The 20970-nt window shown below is 50.9% G+C and overlaps 1 protein-coding gene across 1 annotated transcript in view; it reads left to right on the forward strand.

The window, feature by feature from the left end:
- LOC144767868 (killer cell lectin-like receptor subfamily F member 1) overlaps nucleotides 1–9901 on the forward strand; it is a 224998-nt gene extending 215097 nt beyond the window's left edge. The window contains exon 7 of the mRNA XM_078651226.1: nucleotides 8949–9901. Within this exon, the coding sequence (XP_078507352.1) occupies nucleotides 8949–9123 (175 nt within the window). The 3' untranslated portion in view covers nucleotides 9124–9901. The remainder of the gene's footprint in view (nucleotides 1–8948) is intronic.
- Nucleotides 9902–20970: the final 11069 nt, after the last annotated feature.

The following is a 20970-nucleotide window of genomic DNA, read 5'->3' on the forward strand; positions in this document are numbered from 1 at the left end:
GGAGTCCCACCGGGGATTTGGAGATCAGTATGGTGTCATCCGCGAAGAGTAGAGTGGGGATTCTTTCCCCCGCCAGGGATGGTGCGTCCACCTCTTCCTCTCTCAGATGATCCACCACTCCATTAACGGACAGAGAGAAGAGGGTTGGTGCCATAACGCATCCCTGACGTACTCCCCTCCTCACGGGCACTCTATCTGTCAACTGGCCCTGGGTGCCCCATCTGATCCTCGCATAATTCCCCTCGTGGAGCCTTACAATGAAACTCAAAAGAGACCCGGGGAAACCCATCTTCTCCAACGTCTCCCACAGCCTTGCTCGAGGGACCAGGTCGAAAGCCGTCCTGAGATCTATGAAAGCCATATAAAGGCTGCCCCTTTTTATGGTAACTGACGTCCAATAGATCCCAAAAAAGCGAAAGACCTGGTCCATCGTGCCCACCTTCTGGCGGAATCCTGCCTGAAGGTGGGAGAGGATTTGTTCCTCTTCCATCCATGCTCCAACCCTTGAGATAATGACCCTGCCAACCACTTTCTGAATCACGTCTATCAGACTGATGGGTCTGTAATTGGCAGGGTCCTCTCTAGCCCCCTTTTTGAACACAGTGACCACCTCAGCGCCCTTCCAAGAATCTGGCACGGGGTGACCCCTGGCAATGAGGTTTATAATAAGGGCAATTAATTCGGCCCAAGCCCTAGGTTCCTTTATCAAAAGGTCCCCCGGTATCCCGTCTGGTCCGGCCGCCTTCTTCGGGATCAGATGTCTGATAGCCACTACTACCTCCGAGGGCAAAAACGGATCCTCAAGCTCCCTTATAAGTTCCCCTTCACTACCCCTAGCTGCCCTTAAACAAGGGGCGACTTCAGTTCCACCATATAGTGTCGAAAAATGGTCTACCCATTGCTGGCTTGTTATGTGGGTAGCTAGTGGCTGTGTGCTCTGTTGCCTAGCTTTATTGATAAGGTCCCAGAATACCCTTGAATTCCTCATGCTGACTGCACAGGTTAAGTCCTGCCAATATTGTTCCTCCCACTCTCGTTTGGCCTGTGCCACTACCCTTAAATAATCCTTCCTAGCCGCTCTGACTAGTGAGGAATCTTTCATGAGTAGGGCAGCTGTTAACTCTTGCCTTTTCCCCTTACACTGGGCCGAGTACCAGGGGTTACTAGAAATGGGAGGTCTATAATTAGTGCTACGGCTTTTCCCTTTAGATGAGAAATATTGGCTCACCTGCTCTATTGTATTTTTATAGGCTGTATCAAAAACAATGGGCGGCTCCAGGGCACGTCCCAACCCCTGTTGCTGTGCTATCAAGTCCAAGGTCAGATCTACCACAAGAGATTTTATTCTCCCAAGTTGATCTTCCTTTAATTGTACCTTGTCCCATTTCAACCTGCGGTTGCTATTGTAGGGGACAACCTCTTTGGTTGACCTCAAGGGAGCACTCGTCACCCCACCCTTTGATTTACCCCACCTAAACTTGGTGCAGAGGGGGTTGTGGTCACTATCCTGTGTAGCCACCACCTCCATATCTATTAGGTCTTTCGACAGTCTAACGTCCAGTAAGATGTAATCAATTCTAGACGGACCATTAAGCCTATTGAATGTCATTGCACCAGCCGTATCGGAAATAGTCCTACCGTTGAGTGCTCTTAGGTTGTGTACTCTGGTTAGGTCATTGATTTGTATTGCCCTTGCTGACCATTTACGAATAGGGGAAAGTGACAAAGCTGGGATAGACCATCTAGAGTCTTCCCCCTCAGTACCCAAGGGATCATCCCCGCTAAGAGGTTTGAACGTGCAATTAAAATCCCCACCCACAATAATTTTAGCAGAAGGGGAACAATTAGCTATTGCTGAATCTAAACTCGTTAAAGTTGCTGAGGATGTATCCCCCGGTGCCCCTCTAGGGTAGACATTAAATAATTCAAACCTACTCCCCTCAGCGTATCCCCTGAAAGAGAGATGTAGGATATCCCTACACACAAATTCATGAGTGACAACGTCCCAATTCAGATCAATTTTGATCCAAACCAGCAGTCCTCCCGCGGGTCTACCCTTCCCACTACTTACTGCAGGGGAAAAGTGTGTGGTATAGCCTGATTTGTATAGTGGGAGCAGGCTCCAGGTCTCTTGGAATAGGCAAACATCAAACTTCTCGATGAATGTGTGCCATTCCGGTAGAGTCATCTTCCTTTTTAATCCTGCCACGTTCCAGGATAACAGGTGTATAACCCTGTGGCCTGTAGGAGAAAAACTAGAAGCCCCCTTATTCCCACTCCATCCCCCCTCCTTAGGTATGAGAATGACGTCCACATAGGTAGATGGCTTGGGGGATTCAATGCTACCAACTTTGATGTCTATACACGGTGCATCTGTCGTGGCTCTGATAATGCTACTATCCGAGCTTTGTACTGCAAAGGGACCTATCTGTCCATTATCATTTCCTCTTGCCACCCTTAGTTCCTCGAAATCAATGCCCTTTGGGTTAGCCATACTTGGTTGGTCCTCCTTCTCCCCCATAATCTGTGAACATCAGTCACAGTCTTCCATACCAGATAGCAATGAGAATCTGTTGCCTGTCTCCAAGGGAGTAAAGGGCCTCAGGTGCTCCATTCTACTATTGGTATTTCTGTTATTTCTCTGGGGTGCCGTGATCCAACCAAAGGGGTCAGCCGCCTGGACAGGAAGCTGGCCATAAGGGGTATACCTATTACTTTATAGTGGAGGAGGGTTAACGTGGGTAGGGTACAGCCCGTTTGTAAAAGATGGGGGAAGCACCACAGATCTCGCGTAAAAATATGTCAGAGCCCGTGGGGTGATACAATTATCCCCGCTCCTAGTGGGCCAATTTAATATATAATCCACTGCACGCGGGTCTCTAAAATTAACCACCACCAGGTTGCCCTCAATATCTTTACATCTGCTGCCCAACCAGTTGAGCCGCCTGACATGCACTATCTCCCCGTCGATGTTATGTGAAATAGGCCTATAAGTACACAGCCAGTGCATTATTTTGTTTTTCAATTGAGCATAGCCCTCTCTCTTATTATCTAATAATGGCGGGACCCCTGTCAAGACGACCACAAAAGGCACCGCTTGTGGAGGTATCTCCACTTGTGGCCTTTTGGTCGCTGGAACTCTATTGTGCCTGGCGGTTCCCTGTTCCTCCCGCGTATTACCGGTGGGGGCCCTTGTCAATCCCCTCTGGGAGTCACCCACTGGCCCTGCTACTGGGATGTGTGGGGGCTTTGGAGGGGGCGATCTTTGGTGTACAGGGTCGGCCCTACCAGGGGGATGTGGCTTCGTCTTGGGGGGCTGGGTTGGAGCTATTGGAGCATTGGTAGCGAGTGGCCTTAAGGTGGTTGCGGGCGGAGCAGCCCCAGTCACCTGGGCCTTGGCTAAGATAGCCATACTACTTATGGCGGTCTCCAAGATGGTGAGTCTAATCTCAACTTTTTTTATGCTCTCACTAATGGGCAGGAGCAGGGACCTAAGTAAGAATTCCAAATTCCCTAGCGACGTGATGGGAGGTAATGCATTGGGTACAGGGTCACCCAGAGTATTGGCGTGGTCTGTGGTGTTAATACCCAAGACCGAAGGAGCCACTACTAGCGGTGTAGGCAGAGTTGGATGAGATTCTGGCACCTCCACTGTTACCATATCAGGGATGGGAGGGGGCTTTGACACTTTCCCAAAATCGGAGTGGGGGATTTTGGCTTTACCCTGCCCTCCCCTCAGCTTCCTTCTTCTCTTACTTGGAGGTGGGCCATGCATCTGTACCACAACAACCTGTTTTGGCTTAGTCTTCCTTGGCTTTGCTGCAGTGGGGGTCTGGGTGATTAGATCAACAGCCGTACAACTGAGACTGGGAGGGGGGGAGGCATTTGCAACCTGGTCGGAAGCGACCACGGCGCCCTCCATGGCCTGGTCGCCCCCACGCTCCCCGCCTGCTCTGCCTGCCTACCTCTACCTGCTGCCTGCCAGACGCCGATCCGGCGCCCCAGCCGCCGCAGGGCCGCCCACCAAGCCCGCCGTTTTTTTCCCGCCGTTCCTGCCGCGACCCCGCCCCCCGCTTGCCGATTGGCCCACGGGCTCCCCGCCTCCCAGCGGACCCTCCCTCCCGGCTCCCTTCTTAAGGGGACCCAGACCACGATTCAGGAGCGACCACTGCGCCCTCCACGGCCTGGTCGCCCCCACGCTCCCCGCCTGCTCTGCCTGCCTACCTCTACCTGCTGCCTGCCAGACGCCGATCCGGCGCCCCAGCCGCCGCAGGGCCGCCCACCAAGCCCGCCGTTTTTTTCCCGCCGTTCCTGCCGCGACCCCGCCCCCCCGCTTGCCGATTGGCCCACGGGCTCCCCACCTCCCAGCGGACCCTCCCTCCCGGCTCCCTTCTTATGACGCCCCCAGAGCGACCGCGCAGCGGACGCGCGCAGCGGGAGCACCGATTGAGCGCCGAAGGTGCGCCAAAGGTAAGCCCGTCTACGCCCGTCCGCGCCTGGACCGCGCCCAGTGCCAGGACCCCTGGCCCCCACCGCCGGAAGCCGACCCGACGGACCTACGACGCCACCGAACTCAACGCACTCAACACCGGCCGAACCCCGGGCTGCCACCGAGCCACACCGAGACGCACCCACGGACCCTTCAGCTGCCACTCCTGCAAGTTCACCTGCAACCGGACCCACGCCACACCAGCACCTACCAAGCCGAACTCCAGCAGCACCAACCTGAAGTGCATCCTGCTCAACACCCGCTCCGTCCACAGACACGCCGTCGAGCTCTGGAACCTGCTCGACACCACAGACCCAGACGTCGCCTTCCTCACGGAAACCTGGATGAACGCCTCCTCAGCGCCCGACATCGCCATCGCCATCCCAGAGGGCTACAAGATCACCCGGAGAGACCGCGCCAACCAGACAGGAGGAGGCATCGCCATCATCCACAGGAACACCATCCGCATCACGACCAACACCGACGACACCCTCGCACCCGCCGAACACCTGCACTTCCAGATCCACGTCAACCCCAAGACCACCCTCCGAGGCACCCTCATCTACAGACCCCCGGGACCACGCACACAATTCAGCGAGGACATCGCCGACTTCATCAGCCCGCACGCCCTCCCCTCCGCCGACTACATCCTCCTCGGGGACCTCAACTTCCACCTGGAGAACAACAACGACCGCAACACCACCACCCTGCTGGACAACCTCGCCAACCTCGGACTCAAGCAACTGGTGACCACCCCCACCCACTACGCCGGACACACACTCGACCCGATCTTCTCTGCCAGCAAGGACATCGCCTTCAGCCACGCCACGGGACTCCACTGGACGGACCACAGCTGCGTCCACTTCAGCTTCAGAAGGACCACGCTCCACCATCACCAGCAACAGGCTCCCTGCAGAAGCTGGAACAAGATCACTGCAGACCAGCTCGCTACTTCCCTGAGCAAGAACCCTCCCACCAGCACAACAAACCACAGCCAAGCAGCCACCAACCTCACGAAATGGATCAGCGACTGCGCAGACGACCTCGCCCCGCTGAAGACCCCGCCGAGCAGACCCGGCAGCAAGAAATCCCCATGGTTTAACGACGAACTCAAGAGCTCCAAGAAGAACTGCAGAGCACTCGAGAAAACCTGGTGCAGAGACCCAACACCGGACAACATGACTGCCCTCAAGCTCGCCACCCGAAAACACCACCAGCTGAACCACGCCACCAAGAAAACCGCATTCAAGGAATGACTGGACAACAACGCACACAACAGCAAGGAACTCTTCAACATCGTGAAAGAACTCTCCAACCCCAACGCCGGAAACAATGACATCACCCCTTCGCAAGACCTCTGCAACTCCCTCGCCTCCTACTTCCACAACAAGATCGCGGACATACACAACAGCTTCAGCACTCAACCGACGCACGCCACGACCGAACCACCGCCCCCCACCACCACCCTCCGCGCCTGGACCCCGATCAGCACCGAAGACCATCCGCACGATGAACTCCATCCACTCCGGATCTCCGACAGACCCCTGCCCTCACCACGTCTTCAACAAGGCCGACGCTGTCATCGCACCCCACCTGCGGGACATCATCAACACCTCCTTCGACATCGCCACCTTCCCGGAGAGCTGGAAGCACGCCGAACTCAGCGCTCTACTCAAGAAACCATCAGCAGACCCAACCGACCTCAAGAACTACTGCCCCATCTCGCTGATCCCGTTTCCGGCCAAAGTCATCGAGAAGACCGTCAACAAGCAACTGGCCGCCTTCCTCGAGACGAACGGTTCCCTCGACCTCTCGCAGTCTGGCTTCCGGGCCAACCACAGCACAGAGACCGCCCTGATCGCAGCTACCGATGACATTCGAGCCCTGCTCGACAACGGAGAAACAGCGGCCCTCATCCTCCTGGACCTCTCCGCGGCCTTCCACACTGTCTGCCACCGTACCCTAGTACAGCGCCTCAGCAACGTCGGAATCCAGGAGAAGACACTGGAGTGGATCACCTCCTTCCTCGTCGGAAGGACACAGAGAGTCCGCCTCCCCCCGTTCAGATCGGAGGCCACAGAAGTCATCTGCGGCGTTCCTCAAGGCTCCTCGCTCAGCCCAACACTCTTCAACGTCTACATGAGCCCCCTCGCAGCCATCGCACGCCAGCACAACCTGAACATCATCTCCTATGCCGACGACACCCAGCTGATCCTCTCCCTCACTAACGACCCCGCCACCGCCAGAGCCAACCTGCACGAAGGGATGACAGACGTAGCCAAATGGATGTCGAACAGCCGCCTGAAACTGAACTCGGACAAGACGGAAGTCCTCATCCTAGGATCCTCACCCTCCGCCTGGGACGACTCCTGGTGGCCCCCCGCCCTGGGCAGCACACCCAAACCAACAGACCATGCACGCAACCTGGGCTTCATCCTGGACTCCTCCCTCTCCATGACCAGACAAGTCAACGCCGTCCCCTCGTCGTGCTTCAACATCCTGCGCATGCTACGTAAGATCTTCCGATGGATCCCCACCGAGACCAGGAAGACGGTCACCCAGGCCCTCGTCACCAGCCGTCTGGACTACGGCAACTCCCTCTACGCCGGAACCACCGCCAAACTCCAGAAGAGACTCCAGCGGATCCAGAACACCTCAGCACGACTCATCCTGGACATCCCCCGCCGCAGCCACATCTCCGGACACCTAAGAGACCTGCACTTGCTCCCGGTCAACAAGAGAATCACCTTCCGGCTCCTCACCCACGCACACAAAGCCCTACACAACCAAGGACCAGGATACCTCAACAGCCGCCTCAACTTCTACGCTCCCAAACGCCAGCTTCGATCGACCAGCCACGCCCTCGCCGCCGTCCCCCGCATCCGAAGAGCCACCACAGGAGGAAGGTCCTTCTCCTACCTGGCCGCCAAGACTTGGAACTCCCTTCCGACCCACCTCCGCCTGACCCAGGACCACCTCGCCTTCAGGAAGCAGCTCAAGACCTGGCTGTTCAAGCAGTAGTGGACCCCCTCCCCCCAGCGCCTTCAGACCCTCCGGGTGAGTAGTGCGCTATATAAATGCTCTGATTGATTGATTGATTGATTGATAAACCGGGATTGGGAATACAATCCCGCAATAAAAGGGGAACGTCATCCTGAGATAATGGATCCTCACTAATGTTGGGTGAGCCTCTCTCCTGGGCGACAAGATGAGGAGTGGTGTCGGTAAGAGGCCTGTTTTTCATATTTTCAATAGAGCGACGACGCTCTGCCCTACGCTCAACCAAGGACGTTTCCTTATCACCATCACCCGGGGCCCTAGAGAAATAATTGTCCAAAGTCCCATTTCTAGCTGCCGCCACCCTCCCAGTAAGTCCCTCCATAGCCAGCGATGCCATCTCCGTCGCCTGAGTCAAGGTCCACAGTTCCGGGAAAGCACAGTTGTAAGAGAGTAGGCCCTGCCCAGCCTACGCTGGCCTGCGAGGGCCTCAGAGGGCCCGCCCTTTGCCCGGTCTTCGCCCCGCGCTTCGTCCCGCGGCGCGGAATGATTAGCCTGGTTTTCTCCTCCCAGGCGTGTGGGCGTGTCCGCTGCGGGAAGAGGCTGCAGGTGTATTTCAATCTGCCTCGCAGTCCCGCAGTGGTGTGGGCGGTGTGGGCGGGTCTGACAGCACTGCCGAGGAGCGGGTGCCGCGACCAGGAGCCAGGAAAGCAGGAAGTCTTCCAGTGATCCAAGTCTTCAATGCCCCGTAAGAACTGCCTGTGAGTAGCACCCGCGAAGCGGGTGCTGCGAAAAGTTATACTGGAGCCAGGCGTGGGGGCGTGTCCGCTGCGGGAAGAGGCTGCAGGTGTGTTTCGATCTGCCTCGCAGTCCCGCAGCGGTGTGGGCGGTGTGGGCGGGTCTGACAGCACTGCCGAGGAGCGGGTGCCGCGACCGGGAGCCAGGAAAGCAGGAAATCCTCCGGTTATCCAAGTCTTCAATGCCCCGTAAGAACTGCCTTGTTCCGCCAGGGTTTTCCCCACATACGCCAAGATGATCGAAATTATGTGATTACTTGATGGTAATATAGGAGTACTCAGGTGGTCTGTAACCACTCAGGGTAGAACCTATTTAATGTAGTGCATGAAGAACTAATAGCACAAGCATTTTATTACTGTATATAGGTTTCTTTTTCTTTCACTGATGGACTGTGATTAATTTTGTTACATTAAATGTCAAGAAAATGTGGATGATAAATTAACTGCATGTAGATAGCTATGTATAAATGTATAAATCTGTATACTTTTATGATTCTGTTGATGAATCGAAATAAAGTTATATGATGATGATGTTTAGTGTTGTCTGCCAATAAACAACGCTTACATGTATGGACCTAATGGTCACTGAAAACAACTTTATAACATATCCAACTCTTCACATTTCTAGATATTGAATTTCTCCTGAAAACATCTTTTTATTGTAGAATCGACGGTGCCAAGGGAAGCTGTGGCACCATGAATAGAGGTAAAGTTGGCAGTGAATCTTGCAAAAATCCAAACAAATGGATATGTGTGAAGAATGCCGCAGATTTCCCACCGCCTCGGAACTCTACAATTAAGGGAATTGTGCATCCTTCCCCTCAGCCTGTTATTGGTTAATGTTAAAATATAGGCGATTGTTTTTACTTTAAAAATATATTTTTTGCTATTTTTGAGAATTCTGTGTAGTTACAATAGACTGTGTCTTTACTGCCAGACAAAAGCCAATGTGTGTTCTTGTCTCAATCATTAAGTGTATTGCATTATTAACGCCCATAGTCCCTCATCGCTGTTGTTGGCCACTAATGTCCTTGTAAACTGAGCAGGTTGTAAGAGTTGGGGAGGATCAAGTGTGAGATTTGAGGATGGTTCAAACCATGGCTGTGAAGCTCAGGTCCAGGAGGGCGGATCCGGGGCAGATTTCAAGGAGAACCAGTGTCTGACTAAACAGATTTCATTTAGGGTAATTGTTTGTGGTTGTATCTCTTGTGAAGCTCCTGCAATCCTGGACCCGCCTTGTGCCCCCCCCCCCCCTTCGCTCCAAGCCTCTGTATTCTTCCTGCACCCCCTCTTGTATCTGGTCTTCAATATGACAGGGTGACTGGCTCTGGGGTACTTTCATCAACCTTTGAAAAATCACCTTCATGTCTGGCACGTAAGCGCTCAGGCGACAGACGCGAGCGAATGGCCACCATATTCTGGCATCATGACCGGTGCATCACTCTTTATGGATTTGTTTCAGGGATTGTTTGTGTGCAAAGTGAAGAGTAACATTTAGGAAATGGCTTTTTTTATTACTGATTGTTGCTAAATTGCTGCAGCTGGCTTTCTTTGCACATCTGGAATACAAAAGTATGTAGTACGTTACCATGCTTAAATAAACTTTGTTTTGCAAAAATGAGCTTCCATGCTTTCAGTCCGCACAGCTGGCCATCTCCAATATGTCAGGGCCTGGTTTAAAGAAACGTGTAAAAAGTCAACATCTATGCACCAGTGTCGTGGCCAGGGCACATGTCCAAAAAAAAGAAGTGGTGGGACTGACCTTGTTTGGCAGTATGCAAGTGATATCACGGCGCGCGACATCACGGCGCACGACATACGGCACATGGCATCACAAATGGCATCAAAGGATTTGACATCATAGAAAGTGGCATCACAAGCCACGACTTTACAGGGAGTGGCATCCCAAGAAGTGACATCAGATCTAAAGCCCTCACATATATGTTTAGCAGGTCTGTCATGTGTCCCTTGACCAGCGTGTGGCGCTATTTACGAGTAGTGTGTGTGCAGTAGCAGTCTGTTTGTTTTTACTCTCCCGTTTTTGTATTTGAGTTTATTTTAATTTTGGGCACTTATTCCTTGATTTTAAAATTGCCTGGCCCACATACCCTCATCTCTGTCATCTCTACTTGCACCCTAATTGGTACAACTCACCGCTCTTTGCGGGTCCTTCGCCCTGTCTCGAGGCGGCCATCTTTGGTGAGTGGGAGCAGCGTGCATCAGTCCTTTCTCTACCTTGCTGGTTGAGTATATAGGTAGGCAACCTCGGTCAGCGCGGTCCTTGACCAGCGTGTGGCGCTATTTATGAGTAGTGTGTGTGCAGTAGCAGTCTGTTTGTTTTTACTCTCCCGTTTTTGTATTTGAGTTTATTTTAATTTTGGGCACTTATTCCTTGATTTTAAAATTGCCTGGCCCACATACCCTCATCTCTGTCATCTCTACTTGCACCCTAATTGGTACAACTCACCGCTCTTTGCGGGTCCTTCGCCCTGTCTCGAGGCGGCCATCTTTGGTGAGTGGGAGCAGCGTGCATCAGTCCTTTCTCTACCTTGCTGGTTCAGTATATAGGTAGCCATGTCAACGCGCAGCGGTCACGCGCAGCGGGGACGCCGAATTGACGCCGGAGTTACGCCAGAGTTCAGCCCGTCTGTGCCCGTCCGGGCCCAGACGGGCCTAGGGCCTGTCATCATGCCCGTTCCTCTGGCGCCTCCGACCAACAGGTTACGATATGGGAGGGATGTCCTTATCTCCTATCGTCCGCCCCACCCTACCAGTTGTTGTTTTGCACAGGAGGGAACTTTACCTTTCCTACCGTGTAGAGCCTGTCTGTCCGGCCAGAATTTAGTGGCAGGGAAATCCGCCCTTTCCATGGCTCTATTAAACTGCCGGTCCTTGCCGAGTCATGCCATTGAAATTAATTCACTCATCTTGGATCACGAGCTCGATGTGTTGTTTCTTACCGAGACTTGGCTCTCATCCAGCTCCGGCCCTGATATGGTCAGAGCACTCCCTCCAGGTTTTCTTATATCCCACCTTGATAGACCTATAGGGAGGGGAGGAGGCATTGCTATCCTTTTCAGAGACACGCTGGCTTGTAAGATTCAGATCGGAGGGGTGACTGATTGTGAGAGCTGTCAGTTTTCCCTTCGTCTTTCACCTACTGTGTCCTTGGCAGGCTTGCTGATTTATCGCCCTCCTGGACCCTTGGGAAATTTCCCTAACTCTCTCCTAGAAACTATCGCACTTCTTGCTTCCTCATCTGCCAATTTTGTCCTTCTTGGGGACCTCAATATCCATCTTGATGACCCCACCAATGTCGTGGGTGTAGATCTTCTCGAGGACCTCAAATCTTTTGGAATCAATTTGGCCAACTCGGGTGCGACCCATGAGAAGGGCCACTTGCTAGATCCCATACTTTCAAATCTGGACTATCTCAATTCATCTCCGGCTCTTGCCCTGCCTTGGACAGACCATTTTCTGGTGTCCGCAAAGTGGCAATTTGATAGTCCAGCTGCGGTGGCCCCAAGGGTTCAAATCTTGGAAAGAGCCTGGTCGAGGCTCGTAGTTGATTCCTGGGCGGCGCACCTGGAGGCTACGCTACCCCCTCGGGGAGTCAACCCGATCAGTGCTGATGCCAATCTTCACATCTGGCTCTCGGACTCGTTGGACACCCTCCTTCCAAAAAAGAAACAACTTACGAGGGGGAAGAGAGTGGGTTCGGCGCCTTGGTATTCGTCTGAATTGAGGACCCTGAGGAAGGGATGCAAGAGGCTAGAGCGGTCCTGGAGAAGAGACTGGAGTGAAACGAGCCGGAAACAATATCGTGCAGCTCTGAGCTGTTATAAATCTGCTATTCGGGTGGCAAAATCGGGATTCTTTGAAGAAAGAATAGGCTCTGCGGCCAACTCTTCCAAAGAGTCGTTCAGGGTCATAAAGGAATTACTGAATATCCCTGAACCTCAGGTCATCCATGAGGACCCACGCAAAAAATGCATAGAATTGGCCTCCTTTTTTAAATCTAAAATCGACAACATACTGGCTTCCCTTCCCCGCCAGGGGGAGGCTTCTTCCTTGGATGATAACTTCAGTTCCCAACTTAGGATGCGATCAGTGGAGCTGGCCTCTCTCGGTCCGGTCACCACGGAGGAAGCCCTCTCGGTTTTGAGGACCATGAAGAGTGGTTCCCCGAAAGACCCAGCACCTATTAAATATCTGAAACAGGTGGCTTCTACCATCGGCGGCCCAGTGACGGACCTTATAAACTTGTCCCTCACTCAAGGGATAGTCCCCCCCAGTTGGAAAGGGGCGGTGGTTAAGGCTCTTTTGAAAAAGCCTAACCTGGATCCCGCCGACCTCGCCAACTTTAGGCCGATCTCCTTGCTGCCGGGTATTAGTAAGGTGGCTGAGAAGTTGGTAAACAGTCGCCTGTCGGACTTCCTGGAAGCTAACTCCCTCCTGGGCGATTCCCAAACGGGTTTTCGTCCCGGTCAGGGGACTGACACCGCCCTGTTGGCGGTCGTGGAGAATACAAGGAGCATTTTGGATTCGGGGGGATCAGTGGCAGTGATCCTCCTGGACCTCAGTGCTGCTTTTGACACCGTGGACCATCAGGTGCTTCTCCAACGGCTGTCGGGGGTGGGGGTCACCGGTGTGGCTCTCAAATGGTTTGCTTCCTTCTTGGAAGGTCGGATATTTGAGGTGTGGGAAGGCCATGAAAAGTCATCTACAATCCCTCTCCAGTGTGGGGTGCCACAGGGCTCTTCATTGAGCCCTACCTTATTCAACATTTACATGGCCCCCCTGGAGAGTGTGGTACTGCCGCTGGGTATTAAAATCATCAGCTACGCTGATGATACTCAGCTGGTGGTTGGCCTTTCCCAGTCGGCGCATCATCCCGACCGGCTGCACTCGTGTCTGGAGAAGATCTACACGTGGATGTGCAGCTCAGCGCTTAAGTTGAACGGCTCCAAGACGGAACTCATGCTGCTGGGGAACTCCTCTCCATCTTTGTCCCCCAGCAGCTGGCCTGACTGTCTGGGACCGGTACCCACCCCCAAGCAGGAGATCAAGAGCTTGGGGGTGTGGCTGGAGCAGGGCCTTTCGTTTAAAACGCATGCTAAAAAGACCGCTGGCGTGTGTTTTGGCCTGCTCCGCTCAGCCCGGAAGATCTTACCTTTGCTCCCAGCGTCCACTAGGAGGCTTCTCATCCAGGGATTGATCATCTCGCGGCTGGATTTCAGCAACGCGTTATTCCTGGGTGCACCTGAATCTACCCTGAACAAACTGCAGCAAGTGCAGAATGCGGCCGCCAGGCTCCTGACGGGTCTCCCCAGGCGTCAGTCTGCTCGTCCGGCGCTGAGGGCTCTGCATTGGCTCCCTGTTAGGGACAGGGTGAAATTCAAATCACTCTGTATAGCCCATAAAGTTCTGCATGGGGTAGGCCCACCTATTCTGGGGGAGATGGTCCAGCCTTACAAGGCTCCTCGCTCTCTTCGCTCCGACCATCAACATCTTCTTCAGGTCGGGAGGGTGAAGAGGGCTAGAACTGGTGGCAGAAGGTTTTCGATAAATGTGGCCACTTTGTGGAATTCTCTGCCCCTACAACTTCGTTCGGAAGCTAGTCTTCTCCGGTTCCGCAAACTTTTAAAGACGTTTTTGTTTTCTGCTTAAACCCTGCATTATTCTTTGGTAGTGTTATTATCTGGCGAGCGCTGGGATGCCTATTTGGTAACCAGGCGCTATACAAAACTCAGAATAATAATAATAATAATAATACGTTTGAGCGCATTGCAAGGATAATAGCAAAGTGAGCTAAGAATGATGATATGTAACTTCTACGCCTTGAAATCCCCCAGGTGTATGTAACACATCCTGTAGATTCATTTACAAACTTATATGATTTATTGTACATGTATTATGCACGTGTTGATGTAAATCGCTTTGACACTCTCCATTGGAATGAGTAGGGCTATACAAGAAAAAATAGTGGTACTTAAATTATTTCAACGCCTCCTCAGGGGAAGTAAGCTCTATATAAATGCAATTTGCTTTGTGTAAATACTGGGAAAGACCAACACATCTGACATTCTTACAGTGCAGGCATATATGCATAGAGGATGTGGCCTGACAGCTAGACTGCCAACTGTGGAGCTGGGAAACCAAGGTTCGAGCCTCGAGGTTGACTCCACATCCTGTGATTCTACTCAAATCATGTAATCTCCCCGTGCCCACCAAAAAAAATGAATGTGTCCTTGTGTAACATAACTGGTGCTCGTGTAAAGCGCTCCAATACCTTAGGGTGGAGTTCGCGCTATATAAATCTGCGAAAAAAAATCTCCTAAACAGGGACTGAACGAAGTGAAAAGCTGCCTCTCTTAAGTAAGTATGAAGAGCTAACAAGGTTTGAGCCTTTGTTTCCCCACCACTTCATTTGCTTCTAGGTCTGAGGTTCTTGACTTCTCCCAGCCAAGAGACTCAAACAAAAGGAGGCCTGATGACCCCTCAGATTCGGCTTTTGTTATGGTCCCAGCAGGAGTCTTAAATAAGAAAGCCTCGTCCCGCCTGCACATTGTTGCAGATGAAAAGCAGACAACGTGCAGGCGCTGCTGGAAGTGTCCCGGAGTTTGGAAATTACACCGGGACGAGTTCAGCACTTCACACAGTGAGGCCAAAAATCTTGGCAGGGTGGACGGTGTTCACCCTGTGAAAAAAGTGGGTGGACGCTGTCCACCCGTGTGTACCCCCGACTCGTGCCCTGGATATGCATATTACTGTACAAGTGATTAGTACATTGCAATGTGAGGGCAGTTTGCAAACAGTGGTGATGGGGGGTGTCAGTTTGGCATGCTCGCTGGCGGGCTGCCTGCTCTTCCTACATCATCGGCCATCAGTGGTGGCCAGATTCATGCCCCACCATTCAGCCACTTGTTTTAGTTTTTGAGGCATCAAGTTACCTACGGGCACTTTAAATTCTGAGGGTCGCCGTCCACAAACTATGTGTGAGGAATTAAAATACTCTCTGTAGTAAATCTGGAGGTTTCGATGCCAGGGCACCCCTCTCAAAATAGGAGCTGAAGACCCCTGCGCCCACCAAGACATTGAGACTTCTCATACTAATGAAAAGAGAGGTGAGACAGTCAAAGGCAAATTCTGTCTCTCAAACATCTCCCCGTCAACCCCACAACCTTTGAACGTCTTCCCAAAAGCACCTAAATCTCACTTATGCCACTCAATGCCCCAGCTCTACCCTCTGTGACTACCCATTGGGACTGTCATTCCCTCACATCTCACTCTCAACTATTCGCATCTCACCCATGATGACATATTGTGACCTCCATCCAGGTCCACGTGTATCCCTCCAGGTCGCCACAGCTCTCAAACCACCTCCATTGGCTCACAGTGGTCCCTCCATTTCATCCTCTGGCTTTCCCACAGCCCCCCACTGGTGATTGGATCTTGTCTCCCTGGGGGTCCCCAGGGCAAGAGTCGGGGGCACAAGTGGATACACGGCGTTCACCCACTATTTTCACAGGGTGGACGCCCTCCACCCTACAAGGAAGTTGGGCCCCACAGAAATATGCTGTACTTGTTCCAGTGTAGTTTTCGGACACCGGGACACGTTCAACAGCGCCTGCAGGCGGCCGGGGGCTTTTTTATCACCGCCAGTGGGGCCGAAGTTAAGGGGCTATCAGGCTCCTTTTGATAGAGTATGGGACTGGAGGCTGGCTGGAACCTCACACTTAAATACAAATGCACCAGAGAGGAATCAAAGGCACACAGCTTGTTATCTCTTCACAGGTACTTAAGAGAGGCAGCTTTTGACTTTGTCCAGTTCCTGTATATAAGATGCATGCACTGTAAGACCGTTAGATGTGTGTGTCTGTCCCAGTATTTACACAAATAACAATTTAAATAGCACTATTTTATTTCTTTGATAGCGCCATTCATCACAATACAGAGTGTTAATGTCTCACATGAGGCTTTTGGCACAAAGACATACTTGCCATTAAAAAATTAAGAGTAGTGAAAAGGTGCTGTAGAGCATGGGCTACACCTCCTCTGACCCAGAACTTTAAACAAACTGTAAAGTCCATCTCAACCGGCTAAATCTAAGAACTCTTCTGTCGACCTAAGGAGAAAAGAATCCTTTTGCTTCAAAGAACTCTCACCCACCGGGGTACCATTTGGTGGCATGCTTCATCATAGGCTTTCTTCCTGTTCTGTTATGAAACAGGGCGTGCTATACCCTGTGAGATGCAGGGGATCACTTTATTGGAAAAGGGAGATTTGGGCTTAATGTAGTCCGCGCGCTGCATCCGGAGCGTGTCATGCCGCAAACCAGGATGAACTGCACTTGAGGCACTGTCAGGGCTTAACACTGCTGTATCTGTATTACAGGGTTGCTGGGCTTCACAGAGAATTGGGGCGCTAGCAAAACGGGCAGAGGGGCAGACGTTGCAGCGCTTACAGTTCCTGAAGTGCCAACCGGGCTTGTGACGTTTCTTGAAGTCCACATGCTGGTCACTGTGTCAGCGCTCCACCTCAAAATGGCGGCACAAAACCCATGCATGCTGACACCTTCGACAGAATGGTGGGAGAGAATGTGGCCTAATGGCTAGGTTTGGTGACCTCGGAGCTGGGGAACCGGGTTCAAGTCTCAGCAGGGATGTTCAACATCAACATGATTCAGGGCAAATCACGTAATCTGCCCGTGCCTAACAAAAAATAAAATGAATGAGTCTGTCTGTAACGTAACTGGTGCTCATGTAAAGTGCTCTGATACGCCTGGGTCTAGTGTACGCTATATAAAACTCTACAACAACAAAAAATGGGGGCACGCAATGGTTGGGCGCTGACAATGCACCTTTGAAGTCAATAAAATGTCCATTGACTGTGAAACGAAGCTCCTTTGCATTTCACGAAAGCCTTTCAGGAAAGTTTAAAGCAGTAACAAATCATACAACTGGTGATGCAGCAAGATTACCAGCCAGGGGTACTCATAAACTATCATACTCACCTGGGCCCATAAACATTCATACATAAGCTGATAATCACCGCTGTGATCAGGATTTTATATGTACCTTGTGATAAATGTTTCCTTTACACCATTTCTTACCAACCCTTATCACCTTAGTTCTCAATTTCCTCTGGTCAATTGATCAGGTTGTTAGCAGAATATGTAGAAATGACATTTACTTGTATTTCTTTGAATGACCACAGACTCGAGAGAGTTTTAAAAGCTTTATCTATGCAATAATTTTGTGAGTCAGATACCAATACATGTCATACACCAACTTCTTTAAGAAAAATGATCAAAAGTAAAACACAAACACTTAATAAAATCTCATTACTTGGGTACCTGGGAAGGGTGGAAAAGAGAATCAGTACAAGGACATACCACACAGAATTATATTTACCTAGAATGGTGTGTGGACCCACCCCTGGCCAAGGAGCTGGGAAAGGGACTCCTGAGTAGTCAGAAGCCAACAGTTCAGGACAGGTGACCTCTTCTAATTGCAACACCAGTGACCTACTACTCTCCTCGATTCTTCGCCCTTCTGAATGGACAGATTCTTCTTTTTCATCAATATCCCCGACTCTTCTCTCTCTCTATCTCTTCTCTCTCGATTCTTCTTTCAGAGTGTTTGAGCAACGTCTCTGACCTCCATGGCATTCGCCGTTTTCTGCTTCAGTGATGGTTCTGTGACAGGAAGGTGACAAGTCTGACATCTAACTGACTGAGCCTACATTAGCTATACTATTCTAAGTGTATGTACCACCCGCCAATGTTTCAATATTCGTGAATCCCCTACTTCTGATTGGACAATGGTATGGGGAGAGGTCATCACACCATACGAATGTAAGGACATTTCTTTAATTCATTGTTCTATATTCCCGCCCCTTAATTTTACTTTCCCATGCTTTATTCCCATGTTAATTTCTTTTACATTGTATACAAAAAGTTGACTTTGTCACCTTTCCTTCTTCTGGTCAAGAGGTGATATTCCCAAGTGCTTCTTTTGCTAAAGTGTCCTTGGCTGGGTTTCAAAGTCACATCGCGGAGTCTGACACAGTCTGGGTGGAGAAGTGTGGCTCAATGGTTAGAGAGGCAGACCCTGATGCAGAGGTCTAGCCCGGGACCAGGGTTCAATTCCCCACCTCAGCGGGTCTTGGGCTCAAAATTCCACGGACCTGATAATTCTCACCTCGGTGCCTATTCCAATCATCGAGTCCCACTCTGCAACTCTGGGCAATAGCTTGCTTAATCTCCACAACGGCCCCCACAACGCTAAGGATGCCTGGCCTCCACCTTGGGGGTGCCCAAGAGTGGACACCTCACAGGGAAAGCCAGGATGGGTTCCACAGAGGTATTCGTACAAGCGCCTTGAGACCCTTGCGGGTGAGTAGTGCGCTATACAAGTATCAATTTACAGTCTGGTGCGCTTGTGCATAGCCATGCGGGATGGAGATTTCAGTCACCATCCAGGCCCAAATACGAACTAATAACAAAGTTAAAGAAAAACATGTTAGAGTACGAAAATAAATGAATGCACTGTATACCACTTATTCCTACTCTAATCCCTTTCATTTATTTTAACTATTGCATTAGCAGTTTAGTAAAAACCAAGGTTTAGTTTAAGCATAGCATGTGCATTTGCATGTGAGGTTCAAGCGGCCATCTTAATAGCTACTGCGCAGCTGCAAAGATTTCCCACCAAAGGGAAAGACATCATACTACGTAGATGCAGTAGACGCTTGCGCAGAAGATTCACGCATTTTTGGCAGCCATATTAAGCCACTCAGGTTTCTTGTTAGTGAAACACATAGTCAAGCTTCCCCTAGATTGTATAAAAGAAGTGTAATGCAATTATTAGTATTTACGAACATGTTGGTTACAGTATTACATGTTATTTGAGAGGATTGCATCTGAGCTAGTTTCTTACGTACAAAACCTTGCTCCATCACTGGCAGGGCAGCTAGAGGGACCACACCTACCTACATTCAAACCCTGCCTTCTACCTTACCTCTACAGTAAAGTTATCATGCACTTCATATTCCAACCCTTCACTCCCCATTCCAACCCAGCTAATCCCAACACTTACTTTGTTTTTAAAATTTCGGGGCATATTATCAAGCAGGGCGTTAAAATTATCTCCGTTTTAGCGGCAGAAAACTGCTGCTAAAGCGGCGATAATGGGCTTATAAATAAATAAATTATAAATAAAGTGTCCATCAACTGTAGTGATTTGTCACCCCGAGTGAGATGCGTTTGCTCAGACGTGAGTCCCATGCTCTCCACACCACTGGAGTCAAGCTATCCTGGCTGAAGACGGCTGATAGCCAGAAACCGGTCATTGGATGCTTGTTTTCGGTCCAGGGAAGACATGGCTTGGCAGTTCGGGCTAGACTGTTCCCATGAGGCACAGGGTCAGACTGATTTGCATATGGCCATGTCTGAACTGGGGTGGTGGAGTGAGCTAAAGAATGGTGATGGATTAAACCTAGATCAGTTGACTGGGGGTGAGTGTTTGATTTGCTCCAACTCTCCGTCCATCATCCCCTTTTGTATCGCTTTGTTCGCCCTAAGTTGGCAGGGTATGGTCAGATGTGAGTGCCTTGCTCACTTTGCCACTGGATTCAAGATAGCCTGGGTGATGAGGGTTATGAACCCGAAACCGGTCCCAGGATGCTTGTTTTCGGTCCAGGGAAAACATGGCTTGGCAGTTCGGGCTGGACTGTTCCCATGAGGCACAGGGTCAGACTGATTTGCATATGGCCATGTCTGAACTGGGGTGGTGGAGTGAGCTAAAGAATGGTGATGAATTAAACCCAGATCAGTTGACTGGGGGTGAGTGTTTGATTTGCTCCAATGCTCCGTCCATCATCCCATTTTGTATTGCCCATTAGACAAGGCAAGTAGGAGACCTTAGGTAATTAAAGTGGCCTACTTAAATACTCATTCTCTGGTGCAACACAGGGTGGTCTAGGATTATATTACATGCCATAAGCCTGAGCCATTACTATTGACCGAGATTTGGTTGGCTGAGGACTCTTCCCCGGAAACAGCGGAAGCATTCCCTGAGGGATATGTTTTTATTGCTTGTAAATGGAGGGGGAAATAGGGGAGGAAGGGAGTAGCATCCATCATAGGCAATCAGATGCAGGCGGTCCAGCTTCAATGTGAACCTAGTGTTTGGTTGCTCTCTTTCTGTTCCAAATTGAATTGAATAAAAGCTTGATTGCCAGTCTGCCATCTGATATATTGTCCCTCAATTGTATGTCCAATTTTAATGAGAAAATGTCTGAAATAATTAGTCCCTTGGTTTCGCAATACTCATAATTATTGGTCATAAGTGACTTTAAGATCAGGATTGGCTCTGCAGGCACATTCATTAAAGGACAGAGGGCCTGGTTTAGATCTTGCTGGACGGGTGACTCCATAACAACAGTGTCGGATATCCCACCTTCCGAAATATAAAATGCATAGGATATAATGGGATTTATATTTTGGCGGACGGGATATCACTCGCCTTTGTGAGTAACCCACCTGCCTAGTTCGCAATCAGGCACAAAGGTTTTGGGAAACTATGTCGGCCCCGAACTTTCAACAACACATCGCTGAGTCTACTCACACTATGGGTCGAATGCTGCACCTAATCTGATCACTGACTAGTCAGGTGGCTGACT

The sequence above is a fragment of the Lissotriton helveticus genome, chromosome 7 (genome assembly GCF_964261635.1).
Source record: "Lissotriton helveticus chromosome 7, aLisHel1.1, whole genome shotgun sequence".
NCBI lineage: Eukaryota > Metazoa > Chordata > Amphibia > Caudata > Salamandridae > Lissotriton > Lissotriton helveticus.